This window comes from Diadema antillarum, unplaced genomic scaffold (genome assembly GCF_040938485.1).
Source record: "Diadema antillarum isolate AM-2024a unplaced genomic scaffold, OU_Dant_1.0 scf00000002, whole genome shotgun sequence".
Taxonomy (NCBI): domain Eukaryota; kingdom Metazoa; phylum Echinodermata; class Echinoidea; order Diadematoida; family Diadematidae; genus Diadema; species Diadema antillarum.
The window spans coordinates 103,182-127,562 of NW_027270891.1; the positions used below are offsets into that span (position 1 = coordinate 103,182).

General features: G+C 36.7%; 1 protein-coding gene across 1 annotated transcript; it reads right to left on the reverse strand.

Moving 5' to 3' along the window:
- Nucleotides 1–6,995: 6,995 nt before the first annotated feature.
- LOC139730265 (ADP-ribosylhydrolase ARH1-like) lies at nt 6,996–16,210 on the reverse strand. The gene is made up of 7 exons (XM_071641174.1): nt 16,001–16,210; nt 14,818–14,871; nt 13,867–13,962; nt 12,835–12,910; nt 10,954–11,427; nt 9,306–9,459; nt 6,996–7,086 (listed from the first exon to the last, which is right to left on the reverse strand). The coding sequence occupies exons 1-7, from the start codon at nt 16,173–16,175 to the stop codon at nt 7,027–7,029; spliced, it is 1,089 nt and encodes a 362-aa protein (XP_071497275.1). The 5' UTR covers nt 16,176–16,210; the 3' UTR covers nt 6,996–7,026.
- Between the last annotated feature and the right edge of the window lie 8,171 nt (nt 16,211–24,381).

Genomic DNA, 24,381 nt, shown 5'->3' on the forward strand with positions numbered 1-24,381 from the left:
GGCCATAAAAATTGGGACTTTTTGATTTCCTCAATTTGGCCATAGTGTATTCGATATACATGTATGTTTTGGGGAGAGCTTTGGCTGTGTGAAAGTCAATGCTGGTAAGAGCATCGACCTACTTGTTGCTACATATAGCTTCTTTTATTAAATAGTGAATCAATTAACACTTACAATCTGCACCCATCCACCAACACACACATGGAAGTCAGTTTTTAAATACAGCTGTACATATTTTTTAGACTATAGCTAGAAGGAAAATAATAGAGAATTGGTTTTCTCCTGTTTCAGAGTCCAGGTTCATATACATGTTTACAAATGTACTGTATCATAATACATATGTATAGGAATTGTAAGAATTATTATTCTGCTCCAGGTAATTTACTGAAAATATTTTTATTTCATCACTTTATGTGAAGACTCTACTGTGCTATTTATTGATCATTATTCATCAAATATTATATTCACCAATTTTTATTATTCACCAATTTCCCCCATGGTTTCTCAAAGTACTTGTGAAATACAACTGTAGTTAAAAATACATTTTTCTACAATATTGCACTGTGGTTAAATAGTGGGTTTACTATGTACAATGGATCATGGTTGTATCGTGATTTGGGTTGTAATTCTGTGGTTTGGCAGCTGTAAAACCATGTTTTCATCTTTTCCTAACCAAACTTTCACCTTTACCTAACCATGGTTTTACACTTCCTTAACCATGGTTTCACTTTTTCGTAACCATGGCTTGGGCACGGTAGAAACACAGTAGTGACCATGGTAAAACCACAGTAATGTCATGGTAAGTGCATTCCAATTTACCACCTTTAAACCATGGTTACCATGGTTAACCCATGCTAAACCTATGGTTTAACCGTGGTTACCATGGTTTAACAATAGTGCACCATTGTTTAACTATGGTTAAACTATGGTTTAACACTAGTGCACCATGGTTTTACCATAATTAAACCATATTGCCCTATGGTTAAACCATGAGTTTATCATGGTTTCATCTTTTCCTAACCGTAGTTTCACCATTTCCTAACCATGGTTTTACACTTCCTTTACCATGGTTTCACTTTTTCTTAACCATGGTTTTGGCTTGGTAGAAACACAGTAGTGACCATGGTAATACCACAGTAATGTCATGGTAAGTGCGTTCCAATTTACCACCTTTAAACCATGGTTACCATGGTTAACCCATGCTAGACCTATGGTTTAACCATAGTGCACCATTGTTTAACTATGGTTAAACTATGGTTTAACACTAGTGCACCATGGTTTGACCATAATTAAACCATATTGCACTATGGTTAAACCATGAGTTTGCCATGGTTTCATCTTTTCCTAACCATAGTTTCACCATTTCCTAACCATGGTTTTACACTTCCTTAACCATGGTTTTACTTTTTCTTAACCATGGTTTTGGTACTGTAGAACCACAGTAGTGACCATGGTAATACCACAGTAATGTCATGGTAAGTGCGTTCCAATTTACCACCTTTAAACCATGGTTACCATGGTTAACCCATGCTAAACCTATGGTTTAACCGTAGTTATCATGGTTTAACCATAGTGCACCATTGTTTAACTATTGTTAAACTATTGTTAAACACTAGTGCACCATGGTTTGACCATAATCAAACCATATTGCACTATGGTTAAACCATGGATGGATCCAATGTAAAACCATGGTTATGCCTCATAGTCAAACCATGGTATTTTTTTACAAGGGATATTGCACGGTGTGTTTACTTCATGAAGCCTGTCGATCGAGCAGAAAGAAACAGCTACAACAAATTTAGGGTTGCAATTCTGAGGTCAAAGGTCGATCATAGATAAGAATTCGAGACATAAAATAAGCTGCATGCATGTAGTCTCCCATTAACTCAAGTAGGGGTGAGTGGGGTGAAGTGGGACATAATTATGCAGTACTGTGATTTGATGAACTGTTCTCCTATACTAGTAACTTTTCTGTTATTTAGAATGGGACGTACACCACATGATGGGTTGTAAAGTCTCATATTTGTGTTAATTATTATATTGATTACAAAAAAGGGGGGCTTTTGAATGCAGGAGAAGTGGGACATTGGGTTGAAGTGGGACTAATGCTATAGTAACTATAGGCTAGACACAAGCATATACTCATATATAGGCCCAATATATATATATATATATATATATATATATATATATATATATATATATATATATATATATATTATATATATATATATATATATATATATATATATATATATATATATATATATTATATAATGTGTGTGTGTGTGTTGTGTGCACGCGCGTGTGCGCGTGGGCAATATGGGTGTGACTGTTTGAATATTAATATACACACAAAGAGTTTCATCAAGTACACCGTAAAATAAGCTCATAATCTCCCAACAACTCGAGAATGAATGATCGGATGTTGCAGGATGTACCGGTATTTATATCAAGGTATATAAGCAAGAAGCAATTAAATTTGGGCTCAAGGATCATATAGTTTTGGTTCGAGACCTAATTTCAGGTTTCTAACATTTTTTGGTGTGATAATGAGAAACCTCTTATGATACAGAAAGAGCATGTAATTCTATGAGGAATTCAACATTTGCTGAAAATCTGGTTTTGAAATGGCAGAGACATCCAAAAAAGAGCAATATTCTCATAAAGTGTGTGACCAACACTTTATTATGATCGCTTTGTTTTACTTTGTTTTTGGATGTTTCAGTCATTCCAAACCCGATTTTCATCAAATAAACTTTGAATTCCTCTTAATGGTATGCTCTGTACTCTATCAGAAGTGTTTTCTTGGTATCTCACAAAAAGTTAAAAGCCGGCTTGGCGGAGACGCTCTGTCCGAGTGCTCTTATTATATCCTTATATTTACACATTAGGCCTATACACCTACATTATTATCTTCACCATGCCAATATGATCTTTGATGCCAGTTATGGTAAAATATACTGCAGTGATTTGTAGATGATATACATTGTAATATAGCATTATAGCTCCTGTAGCCTCCCAGCAGCATTATGATGATAATGATAATTACATATTATCCTAATCATCACCATCATATTATGAATAAAACGTAAATATAGCATAATTATTATGTGGATGGACAGCATGCAGCAATATTAGTAGAACTCATTGGTAAAGTTGGAAATTCCATTCAAAACTTATGAATTTTTAACATTTCATTGTTGCCATAGCTGGCTACATGTGATGTCACACATGGACAATAACAAAGAACCCTACAAAATTTAATATCTAATGAAAATAACATTTCCCCCTTACAATTCCCTCTCTTTTCTGAAAGAGGCATGTCCATTTTTTCATTGTGCTACAAAAATGACAAATATATACTTGGTATTTAAATTATTTTTCTATTTCCTTTATGTCATCTATGTGTGACATCATGAACCTTTGCAGTCTTCTCATCCAGCAATGGTCACACCGATATTTCAAAAATCTATAACTTTTGAACAAAATTGCTCAAGTTTCCTCATACTTTGCTGATGTGTTCTGCTAATATAGCTTCATTCTTTCATTCTATACACATACATGACATATCATTGGTTTCATTCTCCCAACATAATCAGCATCATAATACATGTATATTAACATAGTATCACTCCAGCCTCATACAGCAGCACATAGTCGTGATCTAAAGTATTACATGGAGCCTGTATTAAAGTCCTCCTTCTTCTGCAAGAATAACAACTAGGATCATCCATCATTTCACAAAGTTTATTCAGGCATGACAAAGGTAGGCCTACAGCATTTAGCAGGATCCAGAAAGCTACATAACAAGGAACATGAAGTGGTTTTTTTTTCCAACACTACCGATCTATAGGAATAATAATCATCTCCCTCTGCCTCTGTTACAGCTCAATTCACAAGTGATGTCAGTGTATACATCACCCCAGTTTAGCTCTTCTTAAGCTGCCAAACAGGATTTTCCATTCAAGATTCAAGGTTTTCACAATCATTATCACTATATATATATATATGCATATATATTATTGTTGGTATGACCAGGGAGGCTTCTCTTCCACCTCCCTGGTATGACATCATACAAACAGTATCTACCTGTATAGTAGTAGGATAGTAATCCATTTGTACATGAAACAAAAGATATGACACATACATGATTTGATTGGAAAATTTTCAACCATCTAATATTGCTAATTATATACCAGTACAGCTGTACATGTTACATGTGTGACATCTACAATTGACAGATTTAAGAGGATGATTTTATCACCATGACTCAATTTTAGCAATGTAAATATGTTATTAAAGAAAATATTACTGAATAGTATGACTTCTCATTTCAAAAACCACTCACAGGTATAACAAATAGAAGCTTGGTTAGTATCATTTCATATTACATGCTTGCATAAACTGAGAAATAGCCATGACTTGAAAGACAATACAACTTAAACAGTAACTTGATATCATGCTATCAAAAGGTCAACAAATCACATATGAATAATTATTTGTATTGTAAACTAACTTTATGAGATAGTGTGTGCAGAAAGGTTACCCCCTGGTAAGTGATGACTGTGATATACCAGATCCAAACTAAAGCATTTGTATATAGAGGGGAAAATTCTGCTCCTGACAAACTCTCTTTTCCATCATTATACAGCCAATTTATACAGGAAACTTTGGAGCACTCAAGGAAAGAATATGATAGAAGTTCCTGCACACGCCAAGGTCACTCTCAGCCACTTCATCTGTGGTCTTGGCGTGCAAGGAGTCTGGATGAACAAAATCAGAGAGGTATAAGTCAAAGCACTTTAAGAATGCTCACTAAGTTCAACTTAGTGTATAAATGGCATAATAGATATCACATCTGTCTCATATTGCTGTTTCATGTGTAACATTACTGATGGCAGAAGTACTCAGATATCATTAGGACAGGCCATAATATGTAGATACATAATAATAGGAATACATACACGTGTATGTATTTCAATCAAAGGCCAGTCGCACATCAAAGCACAGAACCATAGTCTTCACTTTTTCTTCTTCTGACTGATGATGGTAAAGCATGTACAAGTCTTTTCTACATCTTCTGACTCCATCCATTCCTTGTGCACTGAAGAACATTCATATAATGCTAAACACATTTGATAAATCACTGACTTACATTAACTATTGCCTCTTCAAATGTCACTCTTGAGATTATTACATAGATGTTTCTAAGCATGGAATTTCATTTTCCAGTCTTGACATCACAGAAATACAGATCAAAGATAGAGATAGAGGTAGGTATCATTGATACAGATAAACTATAAAAATAAGCCACTCCAGTGAGAGGTATGAATGGGTTTTGATTGCCTTGTCATTCTGCTGCACACTTTGATTTGCTAGCATCACATAAAACACTAATGACAAGATTGAAATGTACACAGCTATAGCTTGATGTAACACACTTGTGTATCTCTATGTATTTCACAAACAGTTGTAACAAAAATAAATATGATCACTTATATGGTGTTACTAAAAATATAATATATCCTATTTTAAATGACAAAACAAGGAATGGTACTACTAAAATACTTATACAAACTTTCTGTCAGAGGTATGCTGGCTTTTTTGAGATTTCAAAGTGTCTGTGGATCAGTTTTGTAATGTAAATCAATGGATGATTTCTATATTTAGGAAGTGATATTTGGAAATGCTTGAAGTTTTGGGAATAATTGAAGGAGATTCAAACAGTGTCTGCTCTACGACCCAGAGTACGCTTACATCATATTATGTGATCACCCAGCTTAAAACCCCTCAAAAAGTCGCAGATTAGGATTTTCTGTAATGAACCAAAATAATCATTTTGGTTGAGTGACTCAAATTTGTCATTTTTGTCTTTGGTGGGAAAGTAATCTTTTTCTCTATTTCTGTCAAAATTTGGTGGCTTAAAACAGAAAAGAAAATCCAGACATTAGCATTTTTTTTCTGGACCATAATCTTTTGGGGCAGGTGCTGCTTTCACTTGGAAATAGAACATGTTTTAATTGATGCATCTACACTGAATGCCTGAGTGACTCAATTCTTTAAATCCTCTTTTCTCCCTCTGCATTAAACTGCACTTCCTAACTCTCTCTTCTTTCAGTCAATTTTTTGAATACATGTAGGTTAAGGCAGTCCAATCTTGACAAGTTGTACAGCATTTTGAAGATTACATCTTACTTTCTTAAACTACAGCTGTACATAAAAAGTGTAAATTCATTTTGGCCAACCCTTTGTTGGTTTTGAGCTGGGTGATCACGTATCATAAGAAGACTATTATTGCACAATGATACAACAATACCAGTGGCTCTGGTGTTCTAGAGAATTTTAATGTCACTTTTTCCTAACAGAAAGCCTGAGTGTATAAATCCTGCAAGAAAAATGACAGGCAGAACATATAACCTTCTTGTTCCTAAGTCTTGAGGCAGACAGAGATATCACTGATTGAATGTAGTCATGATTACAAACTCAATATGATCAACTACTTTAGACTGGTTTAGAGATCACTATACTCTAGCCTTGGCAGATGTTTAGAACAAAAGACTAACATCCCTGATGCACTCAGAGCAGAAAGAAATGCCATGATGTCTAGCTAAATAACTTGTGGGATTACTGCATAAAAGCTTCACATTGCACAAACAACCTGACACAAATGAGTCATGACGGTCTAATGTTTCCATGTCATTACATCCAAGCTAAATGACTTTCTCTCTTTGGGACCTTCTGTGTGAATATTTCAAATAGTGTATGTCTCTCTTTTTTTGACAAGAATGTGCTTTCCGGATGAATATAAAGACAATATGCACTAAAACAACACTACACTATAGCCATATAAATTTTTCCACATGATATTTCTAGAATTACAAAAATATTGCAAGGCTAAGCACAGCGTAATTGTAAAAGACATAGTTTACATCTGCATTTACTATGGTAACTTGGTAGAGTTGACCTTGGGAGCTGCTTGCACACGACGTACACTCTAACAGACTGTTCTATGAAGCAGCTTTATTAACTTAACTTGTAGAGCTTTTCTCCACACTCTTCTAATTTGTTGCCATATTCCAGGTTCTGTGGAAAGATGATCAGATGAAATAAGAGTTTAAAAGTGATGCACTACTGAGCAGATTTCTGGTCAACGAGATACTGAAATATCATTATTTACAACAATGCAACGATACAAGCAATCACATAACACAAACACACATACATACACACATACTCACACGCACACACACACAAACATAAAATTGCCACCAGAAGTTGAGTGGACATTGCCATTCACCTTTAGAAATTGACACATGTCTAAACAGATAGAGTTGAGTATACAACATAAAAACAGGCTGACCAAGTTTACTCTATTTGGCCAAAGCTGTTATTGCCTCGACATGCATTTTATCTTAGCAAACTTTTTGCAACTAATTAAAAAAAGGCTCATTTAATCATCCTTTTAGATACATGTAGTTCTTTCATTGATATGACCAGTGCTAAAGCATCATATATACAAGGAAACTGTTTTGAGGCACACCATGTTTAAAATATTAGATATTGGTATACCACAACCTACTGTCCCTGGGCAGTTTGGACTCTCCTCCACATGAACACCTACAAAGAACATAGGACTTCAAAATGTTTAAAGCTCACCATGTACATAAATGTGACCATGCATCACAAAACCTACAAAAGTCACATCACCTGGTTTTATGTGAGGACTGAAAATAGGTGAAATAGGTCAACCTAGTAATTTTTTTTTTAATATCTTTTGAAAAAGCAATTCTTCTACATAATTTTCAAGTTTGGGAATATATAACAAAAGGGAAACTGTGCTTTATGGCCTTTTATTATTATTATTATTACTATTTTTGTAGAATAGTGTAACTCAGCCATCTGATGGTAAAATGGTCTAACTCGAAAATTTTTTTTGAGGTAAATTCACTTTCTGGGACATGTGAGGGTGCTCTTTCCAATGGTGCTATCGAGAAAAAAAATCTCATTTATTTTATAATTAAAACCCCAAATAAGCACAAAATTCTTCAGTTATCAGTGTTTAATATGCTTCTTCTTGTCCCATTGCTAAAAATGCATTATACCCATCTCCTAAAAAAGCTCAAACCTCTAAACTTTAAAGTCATTTTTCTCAGACCAGCAATTTTCGAGATAGACCATTTTACCATCTGACGGCCGAACTAGGTATGGCATAGCAGCCCCTCTCCATTTTTTAAAACCCTTCACACGTTTTGCTTCGAACTCTTATAACCATTGATAAGATGCTACTGCTTTGAAAGTCAGCATTAGTCATAAATAGAATGTGCTAATAAAGTGTGCAAACTTTCATCTTAATCTGATAATCCCTATACTGTCGTTTCTGAATAGAGTTTTTCATTTTGTTTTTGCCCCATTCACTGCACAGCGCACAGCCTGGCGTGTCAGGCACTTGAATACACCTTAAACTTCAAAGCCTCTTTTCTCAGTACACACTTTCCTAAAGTCTGTACTTTCTCTTCATTATTTAGATAGAAGGAAATTCTATTTGTATTTTGAAATTGATATTGAAATTCTATTTGTACATCATTCTAAAGCTTGGAGTCTGGTCTTTCAGAATCTGCCCTTAACTGAAAGTCCATTTCTGGCAAGTTTTTGGTGGTTTTGTGATGCAGGGTTACATAAATGTTTTTCTAATTTGATGGATTTACTTCTATTCTCATCCTATCATCCCAATTGATGTATATAAACTGATGAAAGTATTGGCTGACATAAAAACAGTGGACCCTCTAGACTTGTACACATGGCAATTCTTGGTATCACCAATGCACAGAAAACTTCTGCACACGCTGCAGAGCCCCATCAAAGATACACTGTGGGATTCTTCAGTGCCATTGTTGCTTCCGGTAGTCTTGCGCACATCAGAGTACCCATACATTTCAATGGAGTTTCAATATTTGTCTACTTTTTCGTTGTTACTCCTTTTTTTTTAAGAGTTGAAAGTTTCTAAATTTAAGGATTTGCGGTCACTAGAGTCATAGTTCACAACTGCAAGGCTTCAGTGTGCAGGTCACATGATGGAAAGCGAAGAAATCTTCCAATAAAAAATATCCCTGGATAAAGACAGGATGTGACCTGAGTGCACATGCAGCCAAAGCTGGGACAAGTTTGTCTCCTGAGCTCTCCCATAATGCATCTACAGTGTAAAATACTGCTCTGCGCATGGCCCCTAGGTATTGGTGATACTGAAAATTCACAGTCAGTCCTCTTTATGCCAAGGTATATCTTATACAAGACTCTTCACTCACCTCATAATTACACTTTGGTACTCCCTCCATACCATAGAGGGCGCCCCACCAGCAGCCAGCCATCACCCCAGTAGAGTCATTATCTCCCCCATGTAGCATTCCTCGATGGCACAGCTCCTCCCAGCTTCCATCACATCCTAGCAATGCATCATATCTGTCAAGGAAACATCAACAACAATGATAATGGTAAAAATGATGATAGCAAATTGATCTTCTCCATCCAGGACAGCCTCCTAAGTGTTGCCATTGTTTTGCCAGACAGCCCTGCCAATGCATAGACTCCAACTCTCCCGCTTTCGACTGGAGATCTCCCGCCAAAAGCCCATTTTTGCAGAATCTCCCGTTCTCCCGCTTGAAATGATTTCTTACTTAATTTCATTGTTTGTTGAAAAATAAGCCTTAGATATCACAAGACAGCATCTAGAACCCTAGACCGCAAGGAACTTCGTGCTCGTGATGTGCGCTTTGCGCACATCAAGTTGGAGTCTTCCGTTTGCTAGGGGTTTCAGGCGGGAGAATCTCCAGATCAGAAGGTGCATAGGGTTGGAGTCTCTGCCAATGTTATTACCCCAGCACTGCGAGGTACCCACTTATACACCTAAGTCAAGAGGGACATGGTTGGTAAAGAAATATTTTGTCTCGGGATATAGCCACTTGACGGGATTTCAAGTTGGAACCTCCGATTGAGTGTCAAGTACAGTGTCCCATTCACTATGTCACAGCGCCCCCACATGACCATGAGGGAAGACAGTTATTATTATTTCTTTTATGATGATGACTTCTAAATAAAAGGGATGAACTATTTAAGAATGTGACAGCATAATAACATTACAAAATAACCACAAGTGTTTGAGTATCACTGAACAAACAAAGCTCATTTCATTCCATAACAGTATCTTGGTAAATGAAATTAAATGATAATGACAATAAAAAGGACTTATTACATTGTATGTGCCATTACTCTAGTGTTACTATTCTGAGGTGCAGAGGGATAGATAACATGAACTGTATACGCCATATATTTTACGAGTCAAAATTTTCGCAAATCGGGAATTACCAACGATTTCGCGATCGTGGAGTCCTGCACTGAACGGAGAAATGTACACGCGTACGTCACATCCACATCGTAATCAGAATCAATATTTTCGCATAATATTTTCAATTTCGCGAATAGCACCCAAATTCGCGAAAATAAAAACCTCGCAAAATATTTGGCATATACAGTACAAATCAACATAACAGTGTGTTTCAAAAAGGAATCAATTCAATCTCGTTGCTCACAGAAATAGGGTGAGCTGCCAACTAACCCTATGAGGTATTTCCTAGATATCATTTAGTAACATATCAACTTTCTTAATATTTTGCTCCTGCAAACTACATTGTATTTCCATAAAGTCAGGTCCATCTTTATGATATACCAATCACCTCAGTTGTTACAGCAATGCAGAACTTCCTTGAAATATACCACAATTAATTTGAATTGGAAATCACCAAACTCATGATAATTCATCAATGATTATATAAAAGAATTACCCCTATTCAAAACAAAGAACAATCTTGTCATGTATTATTGTCACTTTAATTAATACAACTTTCTTTGAATCTACACTTTATAGAAAATCCAATCAACTGGCAAAAGGAAACTCACGCAATCATTGGGGCATCATGTCCACTTGATCCTCCCCAGCCACGGAAGCTTACACTGTTGTAGAAGGCATCTCTCTCTACCACTCCATATTTTTCTGGAAACATAACTGTTGGCTCTTTTCCTTCTTCTACAGACTTGTCAAGACCTCTCTCCTTCAGGTATCCTTGCCACTTGTCAGTGAAGTATGACCATGCCTTTTCATTCTCTGTCACATCTCTCCCTACAGACTTGATGTACTTCATGACGTCACCAAGAGAGTTCAGGAGATGGCTTCCCCATCTTGTGATCGCAACATTTTGGATTGCTAGCGATGTAAATAGAGCTGCTGCAAAGGAACCCAGGTAGCCTGTGGGATGGTTGTGGGTCATGCGTCCAGCCTCCACACTGACCGCTATGAGATCTGGGAGCTGTTCCGGTCTTGGAAAGCGAAGACCAATGCACATTGCTCTCATAGCCGCCCCACAGCCTCCACCTCTACAAGAAAAAACAAACAAACAAAAAGGAGAAGAAAACATATCCTGTTTAAAGAGATATTGATCATATATTTTTTTTGGGGGGGGTCTTGTACTTCCCTAGAGCTATTTTCTTCACAGAGGTTTGTTTGTTCTTCTTTTTTAAATTATTTTCTGCCTCTGTGTGTGTGCGTTTGATTGTGTTTGTTCTACATAATATATTTGTTTTTGTTTTTCATTTTCCCATCTACTAAGAGCATAATGAAAAAAAATAGGACAGTATGTTTTAAACTTTAGAAAATGCTACCTCAAAGACTGAGCACTGTCAAATGACAGCATTTTCTGGATATTAATATTTCAGCTTTGGTGTAATCTGTACATGGACAAATTGCCCTGAGAATACTTATTTTTCAAGCAAGCATCACACAAATTACAACAGGATCAAGAATGTAGCTAATGGCACATGCATTTATTCAGAATACACAACTGCATAGGGCCTTTCATTCACTCTGTGCAGATGTCATGCAATAATTATATTCACAGGTCACTCATTAGTACACTGTATGACCAGATCCTCACATGTCAAATGCCATCAATGTATATAAAAGCAGTCAATTGACATTATACTTATCAGTATAGAGTTTAGAATTCTTTAGAACTTGATACATGATATGCAGGGTAATATCTGTTCAAAGGTGTTTACATACACAGTTTGAATTCGATTATCCGGCGTCCTTTTATCCGGAAATCTCTATTATCCGGACGCGTTCACGCAGTGAAGGACCTTTTTTTTCCATCCAAAAATTGAGAAAAAAACAGTGACTTTAGATTCAATTAAAATTTCTACAAAACTCACACAATTTACCTACAATATTCCCGACAGAACTAACATAAATTCACACCACATTATCATCGTAAAAGTAAGCAGTCATGATCTATAAATTCACCATAAGAACATGGATGGAAAACTTGTCAATAAATCACGACGCTACCTGCCTAGCTGCCAGTGCACTGGGACGGCAGCTTGGACGGCAGCTACATACATTAACATTGCGTCTCCCATATCCGGCCAATTCGCTATATAAATCCCGATGAGCACCGGTCCCGACATGGCCGAATAATCGAGGTCGAACTGTACTATGTCTTACAGGCTGAAACCTGATAAATCATATAATGCGAAGTCTAAGTTTGTATTAAATGCAATTGCTATTTACCGCACTACAGGTGCAAAACCTAAGTGTTATATCACCCAATACACTCACAACTCAACAACGGAAATAAAATTACCATGGTTGAATCATATCTACTGGATGCATCATCAAATTCAAATAAACATTGTAATCTTGATATCAGCCAACAAACTCTCTGCTATCCTCTCAGCCCTGTGAGAATTATAAACTAGAATGTCATATTCCAGCAAATTTCTCACCTTTTGTTAAAGGGAACAATGTATCCACCTGGTCGGCTAAGTTTGAACTTGCTGATGGATGATAGTGTTGTGCCTCCTGGAAAATATCATGTGGCATATGATGGGGATTTACATTTTAATCCAATCAGAGTTCAAAGAGTAATGGCTTCATAACTTTTTGACAGTTTTGATGCATTCCCTAGTTTTCCAGTAATGATTGATACTGAGGGTAGAGTGTAAAACAACTAAATTAAAGCTCTTGAAAAGAAAGATGGAACTCTCATTAAAGGAGACCTCTGGATGATTTTCAGATTTTTGCATTTGAACAACTATGAATTAGTTATACTGAGGATAGAGTTTCAGAATTTATGATATCTGGGATGAAGAATAAGAATATTTTCAAAATTTAGAACATAACAAATTGCAATGAACAAAGATGATGACATAGCAGAGTCACCATAAGTATGCACGAGTTAGGGCTCAAGGAAGCAGAATAAAAGAAGAAGGCATGCATAGATTATACACAGGTGAACTCGCAAACAAGCGGTATTGTAATGGAATTACACTGCTACATTTCTGAAATATGTGAACCTCCTATGTCATCATCCTAGAGCAGTGTAATTTGTTAAAGGTTTTTCAAAGTATTGTTTCTCTGATCAAGAACTACAATAAATTCCACAAATCTATACATGGAGTTGTCGATTTATGTACTACATGATGTGAAATTATGAAAATCGTCTGGAATGTCCCTTTAAGAAATTGGTATCCTTGGTGCCTAACACAAATTTCAGACTTCTCAACATGATACAGCTTTTGAGGATATGTTTCATAGCTCTATTCTACACAGAGTTACTTCATAGAAAAGACAGTGTAAATGTTCTTTAATATTAAACCTTTTTGTAGGAACGAAAAATGCACAATATATGACTTTCCTTTTCTGCTACAATTATAGAATACAACAAAAATTGACATGTAAACATCAGAATAATCGAGTGGTACTGTAAGATATCAATATTTTAAAAAATAAATATCTGACTGATTAATTATTCATACCCGGTGCGCGACCACTCATATCTTTGCTGCCTTGGTAGTATTCTCCAGCAAGCTCCAAGAACAGTTTCTCCCCAACAGGCTTGCCACTAAGAAGAGCTGGAAATTGAAGAAATTCAGAGATAGAAAATGATTGTGTCCACTGAATATACTGTAAAACGAGGAATTTTCGTGTGCACTTTAATTTCGCGAATTTCGTGAGCGCCAAGATTCGCGAAATTAAAATGCACGCGAAAGTCTAGGCTTGTTTACACTATTATGCATTGAACGCCAGTGGCACTTCGCGAAAATTTCATGTCACGAAAAAGGCTGCCGATTCCAATTCGCGAAAAATTCATGCCGCAAATATATCATGTTTTACAGTAAATTGATAAGGGTTTGTTCATTCATTGAACTTACTATTTAGTGCCTAAAATATCTTTAGAGGTGTTAAATTGTACCTGTAATTGTGGTGAAAGTTACATGTGATATTGAGAGTAGTTGTAGAGCATTATAGGCTAGTCTCCCTTGTAATGCTATCTTGTGTAATGCTATCTCAAAAAAAGGATAAGAGTAACTTTACATTTGTTGCTCTCCCCTCCTCTGCCCTTCCTCCTGAATAAGTTTTTGTTGTTATTGCTTTTATTTCATAACTCAATATGAAAAGTGCACATTCCCTTTACTCCTTACTGACATACACTTTGGGTAATATCGTTTCCCCCGCCTTCTAAAAGATGTAAGTGCTCTCTCATTATACAGTGAAAATACATTGTTTTTTCTTATATTTTCTGTCCATGCATGATATCACAAATTGTTGTAGTCCTTTCATCCAACAATGGTGGCACCAAAACTGTTAAAATTGTTAAAATTTGAAGGAATTGTCAGATTTTCAACAATAATGTGCACGCATTCCCTCAATCCACATAAAAATAATTTGGGTTTAAATCTCTTTTAAAAACAGATTAATATTCTTACCTCTGGCTGTAGCAAGATGAAGTACTGTATCATCACTCACTGGAAATGCAGGCACTGGAGACAGAAAATAAGGAAAAGGTCAATGATTAACCACAGAGAAATTTGTCTATTACCAAGTTTTCATGGTTGTAATGAAACCAGAGAATGTATAGTTTTCAACTACAAATAGGAGAATCTTTAACCCGTTCCTTCCGCAATTCTCTAAATACCTTCAATGTCCCCAAACGAGATTCTTTTTGCCCTTCGATAGAGAACGGAAAGGTTGCTAATCTACCTGTGCGAAAGCAGTCAAGCGGTGCATGCATCCCCTCCCCACGGTCAACTACATGTGCCCTTGAAAAATAGAAATATCGATCGGGTGCGATGTATGAATAGAGCATGCGCTGATGGGCTCACAGACTCTTTTGCTCTACACAAATCAGGCACCAGAATGCAATGACTGGGGTCAGCAAACTACGATATCTACTGTGATCAGCTTTGATCGCTAATGTACATGTTCATACAAGTTTTGTAGCAGAGCAAGGGCAAACTAAATCAGAATAAAGGTAAAAATACTGTGATATACAAATTCTTCCAACAGAAAGAGAACAAGTGCTGAGAGAATAAACTCCCAACCTTTTTATCAAACCCTTTTTCAAGGACTTTATAACACAAAGAAGCATGAATTTAGGCCACCAAAGCAGACACTCTTGTCTTCATCTTGGGAACATGGTATACCAGGTTCCCGTAAGGAACGGGTTAATTTAGTTTTAAAAGATTGATATTTTCCTTTCTCAGCTTGGGAGGATACAATGTAGAGAAAATAAATCGCATTAACAAAGGGCCTTCCCAGAGCCACTAGAGAAATAATAATAAAAAAAAAAAATTGTGAAACCTTAATATTTTCTCCCGTCCCTCAACCCCATGGAACAACTCTTCCCATGCAAAATAAGTATGCAGCATAAGGAAGTGTAATCAAGTTTATACCAATACACTGAAACATTTCCAAGGTACATCCCTGTCTAGAGAAAGCGATATAAATTCCTAGCTAGCCAAGCCAAATCCTCACCAAGGTCCTCACTGTATCTAGCAAGATTTGCCTCACCAGTAAGGTCCTCACAGCACTCTAAACACTATGTTAACTTGTATCGTAGTACTACATGTACAGTACATAACGTAAGGATTAAAGTATTAAGTTTCTTACACTTGACCTTTAACTTGGTCACTCCTCCCAGGGCTGTCACTTCTTTATGGATGTCGGCTCCAACAAAGTTGAATTCCCAGGACCCAGATCTGTACCCCATCGCGTCCCCCACACCACTCAGCAACATGGCTGCCTTGTACCTCGACAACATGTCTGCTTCACTTCCACTGGCCATCTGGTTGTCAATTCTGAGACAGGATTTTCTACACAGATCTGTAAAAACAATCAATGAAAGAAAAGATGTGGCACAAAAAGCTGCTGAAAAATAATCATCAAAATAGTGGCAAGTCAGTGGAGTAAAAAGAAGTCTCTAGGTAACTCAGCAACACCTATCCTAGCAGAATCTTTTTCAGAGCCAAAATTACCATGTTCCTTTGACAAAGATTCTGCTAGGATCAAAAGCTCAATCCCCATTTGACTTCATAAGAAACGATTATACATAATGGAAGTCACATAAAAAAAAACATATTATATCTGAGCATGGAGGGCAGAGATGATGTGAGAAGATTAAAATGGTACTAGAAAACTTACATCCCAGTGTTCAAAAGTCTGTTGTTGTTGTTTTGTTTTGTTTTCACCATAGATAGTGTTTAATGTGATATGTAAGGAAAAAAAGAAGAGAATGGCAATTGGGAGGTGTTTGTGTATATAGTGTGTCTATCAGTGAAAACAGTCACTGACTTTGAAACACACAGATACACAAACACCATACACACACACACACACGCACACACACACACACACACACGCATACACATGCACACACACACAATTCAGACACGCAAACTGCATCCATGACCATAGAATTTACATAGCTATGATATTAACATACACAGTCTACAATATCAAAGACAGACTTGATTTGAGGAGCTGAAATGTTGTCCTTCTACATTGTAGGAAGGTGTGTCTTTCTATCTCCCTCCTGGGTGGGTCTTACTCTGTCTCAGACCAGAGGCTGTATGTTGTAATATGGCCATTGTGGGGTAGACCTACCTATAAAAAAAGATAGTCTTGGAGTTTTTTGACTGCCTCAGAATATACCATGGAATCTTAGCAGCTCAAGTTCAAGTTCATTTATTTGTCTCTCTTTGAGATATTGATATCAACAAAGAATACACATATTCTTGCAAAAGAAATCAACACACAGTAAAGAGATTAGAGAAAAATAAACAAGAATGTGGCAGAGTAGAGTTTGAGAGGAAAGAAAGACGAGGTAGCCTTGGTTGAAGCAGAGCTTGTCTTGTGAGGCTCCTCTGAAAAATTCAAGGTATGTGATTTTGAATTAAACGTTTAGTGGTTTAATTAGTAACTGAAAAAAGCATAAATGAATAAATAAAGAATACTGCTTATCAAGTACATACAGTTTAATAGGCAAGAGTATAAAAACTGGCTTAAATAAGCAATCTACACACTACAAACACTAGCTGCTTAAACATAAAACATATCTATAGATCCAAAAGCAAGCAAGAGTATAAGAAAGCCTAAAAAAGAAAATATATAGTGAAAAAGAAGAAGAGAAGAAATAGAGATTACAAAGGAGTAAGACAGAGGTCATATGAGCATAAGAAATACTTTATAAGCATTACCAATCGTTTACATGTATGTAGACTTTATAAATATAAATGTAAGTCCTGCATAAGTGAAATCAGGAGAGATTATTCAGGTTAAACATACATAATGAAAATACCATGACTCAACACAATATCTGTTTTTAAAAAAAAAAAAAATGTTTTGCTTATGTTTGAATACTGACAGACTGCCTGCCTCTCTAAGTACAGAATCAAGAGAATTCAAAAATTTTGGACCAGTGAAAATTACAGAATTAGAAGTAACCTTCATTCTGACAGAAGGCAAATGGTAAGAAGATGCTTGTCTAGTAAAATATCCATGAATTTGGTTATTTTTCTTGAACAGTGAACAAAGCGACGTGGGGATTAAGGCCGACATCTAACTCAAACATAATACTGCTCATGTGATAGTTGTATAAATCCTCTGCTTTAAGGAGATTACTTTGATAAAAGAGGTTTTCAGTATGTGCTAAAAAGCTGCATTTATTAATGGTTCTAATAACTCGCTTCTGAACAATAAATATTTTTCTTGTCTCTGTTTTCAAGTGAGTTCCCCCATGCAAGAATGCCATAATTAAGATATGGGAGGATTACAAAGTTGAATATCTATAACATTTTTAAAATGCTTTTTGGAAGAAAAAAAAACAACTTCAATTTGTATTACACAGGGGTCTGTATTTCTAGACAACAGCTTTGTAAGATTACTACTAGGTGCTATTTCCAACAAAGATTATCATCAATGTACACGTATAACCCAAGAAATTTCGTGGAATTTACTCTATTTATTTGAATACTGTCAGTAAAGTATGACATTGCCGGGCAATTCACTAAGTGAATTACTAAAAAGCATATAGCTTGTCTTATGGATATTTAATGATAACTTATTCGCACAAATCCAAGCAGTTACATCCCGTTATCCATCAATGCAGAATTCATCTTTGGCAAGAGAGTGATTGGATTCGCGTGGGAAAGAAAAACACTAGAATCATCAGCAAATATTAAAGATAATCTATAGACAAAATATTTGTAAATTGTGGATAACTGAAAGTCATGAATATATAAAATGAATAAAAGTGGACCCAGGAGAGATAATCATCTAAAGTCAGTAAAGATACATATATATTGCTTTCTATTTGAAAGGTATGACTATGACTTCACGTTCTAAACCAATCACACAAGAGCTACTACACCTTAACTCCATACTGGCAAAGTTTCTTGAATATTGTGATCGACCATGTCAAATAAGGCTTACCAAAGATGCAATCCATAATATATAAGCTGTTGGCGTATAGTTTATGAATCTTATTTAGATGACTGGTGTGATGAGAGGAGGATCTTATTCTTCGACACCCCACAGCTCCAGTGAGTAACGCCAACGGTTAGACCCATCTCCATGTAATAACACATTCATACCTAACCCCGCCCCCAGGGAGCTGTAGGTAACCAGTCGCTGGTGCGGTTAATTCACGTATACCCGGAAGAAGTGTATTTAAGCTAACCTGTTTTCACTTCTGTACATCACATCATGACTCATAAATAACTACGTGAATGTCAATGTGCAAATACCCACCCCGTCATTCCGATACTAATCTGTATGTCTGTTAGTGTACTATAGACATAGTGTTGGACTATGACTTGTCGTTATGCCACTTTTATGGACACCGTCTGTAAACTAATACAAATAGGCAAAGCGTTGGTGACCGCGTGAGATGAGATGATGGTCATGATTCAGTGAAAAAGAGATTGCGCAACACAGGCGATACATAGCATGCCATGGCATAGGACTACATGACATTGCAGAGCTCTCGAGCGAGAGTCATTATCATGATTTACAGTCCACATTGTGGGAACAATGATGTATTTACCTTAGTGCTATGCTACGACTCTGACTCCGAGCCTTCGTTCACTGACAACCTGCGCTGCTCTGCTGACCCAAGCATCAGGTGCAGGTGTGTCGACAGAAATCAAGATCTCTTTTATTTTCTTCAGCTGACCCGAAAATGTTGCTGTTGCTGAAATGCCAGTATGCTTCGAGTTCAGATAGAATTGCAGATGGTGACATGACGTGGTGGGCCTAGGTATACCCTGAGCAGTGCGTAATAATAGCAATCAAAACGTAAACCACGCCCGTGTTTGACAATGATAAGTACCGTATGCCCCGGTCACCTGACATCTCATCATCACGTGATCTTTGGCACGCTCGTGCAGCTTTGCATGCGATGATGCAGTGTGCGCCTGTAGCTCCCCCCCCCCCCCCCACCCTCCCCACTACCACCACCACCACATGGAACCACATAGGAAGTAAACCATTAAACACATAATGCTAGCCGTTTCAGATTCTTAGAGACACCCCTTTCATTGATTTGAAGGTAGAAGCCAATAAAACCGAAGTTTAACTACAGATTCACACCCTGGGATTTGGTATCGCGATATGAAATTAATTCTACTGTTTAATGCAACTCAACATTTAGGAACCTGATACTCGAGACGTTTCTAGTGATTTTTTCTTTCACATTCAAGCAAAATACTGAATTAGGGACCTATACATTCCACGATACTCTTTCAAACGAGGGGACTCGTTGACAACTATATAATTGAAGTGAAACTGAAGTGGATTTAACCAAGATTTCTGCAGGATGATAAAAAAAAAATGATACCTGATGGGCACTATGCATAACCTTCTTTTCTACTATAAAAAAAAAAAAGGTTCTGGCATTATGAAAGAGTAATTGACTAACCACTTTCAGAAAGCAGGGTGGAATAATTGCTACCCTTGACATAATATGCCAGTATCAATTAGCTGATGGAATGTGGAATTTTCATGAAAAATGAATTTTTGTGGAATTTTCTTTATATTCTCTTTTGTTGTCCACACATACGTCATAACCTCTATCTCCTCATCCAGCACCAACACTAACACCAAAATATCAAGAATTCATAACTTTTGCATTGATTGTCCTATTTTCCTCAAACTTTCACTGATGTGTTCTACTTATAAATGTTGCTGCTTTCACTCAATCCATATTTCTCTTTGGGTTTGAGTTCCCTTTAACTCCAGGCCATATTGAATGGTTCAGATGACCCATGGCTATTTTACATTAAATGCTTTACAGTTTCTCATATTAGAATGGTGGGCTGATTCTTTTGAAGCACGAATTAGAAATAATTAAGTAGAATTGATAGTGTTCTTGACTCCTGTCAAGTCTGAACATTGCCCGAGGATGCTTACATCCCGGAACAAAATGCTATACACCACTCTGTTCCTCCTGATCCGCAGTATTTAAATGTAGGTATTATTAAGGTGATGATATAAGATAAAGATAACGATCCCATTTTCATAGCCAGAGTGGTATTTCCAGTGTCATCGTTGCCTCCAAGAGCACTATTCTTACATCCCAAGGAGATTCGAGAGATGGAGTTACAACTGACTATAATTATTCAATCAGCTGTCAGTTTTCTATGGATGGACAAAAGAATTCCACAGGTGCATTTTGTGCCTTTGATGTTCGATGCTTGAAGCCGCCATCTTTCTGAGCAATCTGAAGATTCATTTTTAACGCTACCATAATATCGGGTATATGCTGCTCGTTTATATATCAAATGCAATGAAATTTCACCTAATGATAAAGCATATAAGACAAAAGTCGATTCCTTTAAAAATATGTGCAAAAGTGTAAATCTGAGCTGCATTTTGTGATGGTGTTTGAAATTTTACCCTCATGAAAAGCCAGTTTTATCACTTTTCTCCTTATTTCCGCCAAATGAAACTAATATGGTATCATCTTCAAGTATAGTTCTTTATAAATTGATATGTCAGATTAGCGTATATAAACACGTACAGTCGAGTAATTCTGATATCTATTTCAGCAATATTTGAGCAATTTCTATTCGCGCACCCCCTTGCCTTTACCATTGTCTACCGCCCATCGTTTGTAACATGTAGGGATAGCGAAGAGTAATTACCATCACAAAGACATACCTTCCTTGAAAAGTGGCTGGAGATTATGCAATGAGACACGAGTCAATTGTCTTCGCATCTGAGCGGCAGATCCAGTTTGACACATATACTTCAAATATTTTTGAGTGGGGGCTTCGAGCATGGGATCAAAGCGAATATGACTGTTCTGACTCCATTTCTCGAACCTCCTTGTTTATACCATCCTAGCATTACCAGATATATTACCAGTTTACACACCCTAGTCAAGGGAAACATAGTGGGACAAAAATATAATTTGCTCTAGTATATAGGCCTACATAATTGCGATCAACCTAATTTCTGTAATCTTCGGGACTCTCTATACAATTGCATGAGTTGTTTGATACCATCAAATAAAATTATCACACTAAGTTCGAATACAGTCGACTCTAGAAACTTGAGTTGGACCGTAATGTTTTACCCCAGGTTTAGAAAACACGGAACAACCTGGGCAGTGCTGGGTGATGATGATAAGGGCAACACCCTCGAGATGAACAGTGAATACCACTAGAAATGATACCCAGCTGGGCAAGCTGGGTAAATAAGACCACAATTACATTTAACGCATATAATTATTACAATTAGTATGCAGTTTGCTTCTTAACCCACCTGCCCCCCCCCCCGACACACATACACACACACACACACACACACACATACACACACACACACACACACACACATACACACACACACACACACACACACATACACACACACACACACACACACACACACACACACACATACACACACACACACACACACACACATACACACACACACACACACACACACACACATACACATTTGCGCGAGCGGGCACACATACGCACACTCATTATGCACGTACCCACACAATATATCATACATGTATTATCATAGATTATAATGATAATGATGATTCATAATTTATACAGGGATCGACATTATTTCTGGCGATGGCCCGTGGCCACTAAACATTGGACAACCATATATGTGTATTTTCGAAAGGTTACTTTTGGTGCCCTATCGGGTAAACAGCAATTAAAATGGATTGCTACTTACTTTCTTTTAATTCACCTTTTTATGCGGGCCACCAAAATTTGTTATTCAAAAATATTAATGAACCAACGGAATGGGCCACGAGAGCAGTTAGTAATTAGGCTACATACATCATACTCTTCTCTCATTCTTTTTTTTTTTTTTTTGGGGGGGGGGGTTCCAAGCGAAAAGCAATTGGTATTTTTAGAAGTCACCCACATTATCTTACTAACCCTTTTCTCCCGTTACACCAAGGAGGTACTAGTACCTCCTTGGTTACACTCATGGATCTGTAGCACACATGGGCAAATTCCCATGATGGTTGCCCATGGCTGCATTTTGTGATTTCGCGCGTTACAAGCCGACCCGCAAACATCATTGGGTTTCCCATAATCCGTTGTTTCCATTATTATGTACACGTGTCAACAGAGGCCTGACCGGATAATGTAAAAATACATCTTAATAGTCCAAGTTGATTACAGTCATTGCATACATTTTGTCCTTTTGGTAGGCGTGTACAAGGCAGCTAGCTAAGGACTGCACTATTGCAATGTCACAAACTGGCTATCTTTGTGCGGTATTTCTATCGATGTATGAAGTTCAAATCTGCATCCTAGTCTGTATGGGTAAATCAAGAAACCCGTGTGTTGGCAAAGATGAGTAGTCACAACTATACTGATATACCACTTTCGTAATAACCACGGTTTGGCAGTCATAATTTACTCCACTTATAGAATGGCGTTATGTGTTGAGACAGGAATTATCGTTTTCGGGATAATTGTTAATCAAAATGATTCATTGAATGTTAATATAGCAGACAATATTTCAAAGAATCTGATGCAACACTATTTATAGGACATGGCAGTTTGCCTAGTTAGTCATGGTAGTATAGTATTTCTTAAGCATCTTGCTTATACAGCTTAAAATCACTCCAAATTACTTCGAGATGTTCACCACTAGACCTATTGTCCATAACTTTAACGGTTTCGTGATTATATTTCAGTTTCTTTTTAATTTTCGTCTTATTTATTCCGTATTAAAGCGCAGTATGAGAAATGTCGCACTAGAAATAGCTAGAGCTTCAACTAATTTCAATAATTACGCATGTGAAACTTAACTTCTGTTGTTGTTGTGACGCATAGGGCCTCCTTTCCCCAACCGATGTTCGTTTCCTGTATCACAACAATGTGTTCACATTAGAATGAGGCACAACTATCATAATAGTTCAGTTCAATATATTATATTGAACTAAAGATTATATATATAAATACATACATATAAGTATGATATAATTATAAGACTCTAATGGCAAATTGAAAAGAAAAACAAGAAGGCCAGAAGGCCTTGTGTTAGGAGATGCCCTGAAATAAAGAAATCTTACATACGATCGAGGTCACTATACATGCGAGAGAACGCTAAAATTCACCACATGTGGTATACATAACATAAACACCACAATAACACACAGAGCATACACAAGTGAACATGGATTGCAGACATGAGACATAACGCAAAGAAACCACCACTTCGTGGTTCTAATGAAGAGAAAGAAAGAAACATGAAAAAAATCACAAGTCGAGATATATATATATATATATATATATATATATATATATATATATATATATATATATATATATATAAATTATATATATAAGTACCCGGTATTCTTAAAATTCCTGACGTGTTGACTGATGTCTCGAAAGCAAAGCTATATCAAGCATAATCACACTTCATTGCCCAGCTTGTGGTTATCACGCTCATTACATATTCACAACTTGATGACCACGTGGTGTCATGACAGCAAGCAGCTA

Excerpts from the sequence above, each read along its gene's own strand:
- LOC139730265 (XM_071641174.1), bottom strand. The coding sequence starts at position 16,175 with ATGGCCAGTGGAAGTGAAGCAGACATGTTGTCGAGGTACAAGGCAGCC. Across the intron at positions 14,872-16,000 it reads GACCAAGTTAAAGGTCAAGT|TGCCTGCATTTCCAGTGAGT; the intron begins GTAAGAAACTTA and ends TTCTGTCTCCAG. Across the intron at positions 9,460-10,953 it reads CATGATGCCCCAATGATTGC|ATATGATGCATTGCTAGGAT; the intron begins GTGAGTTTCCTT and ends TTTCCTTGACAG.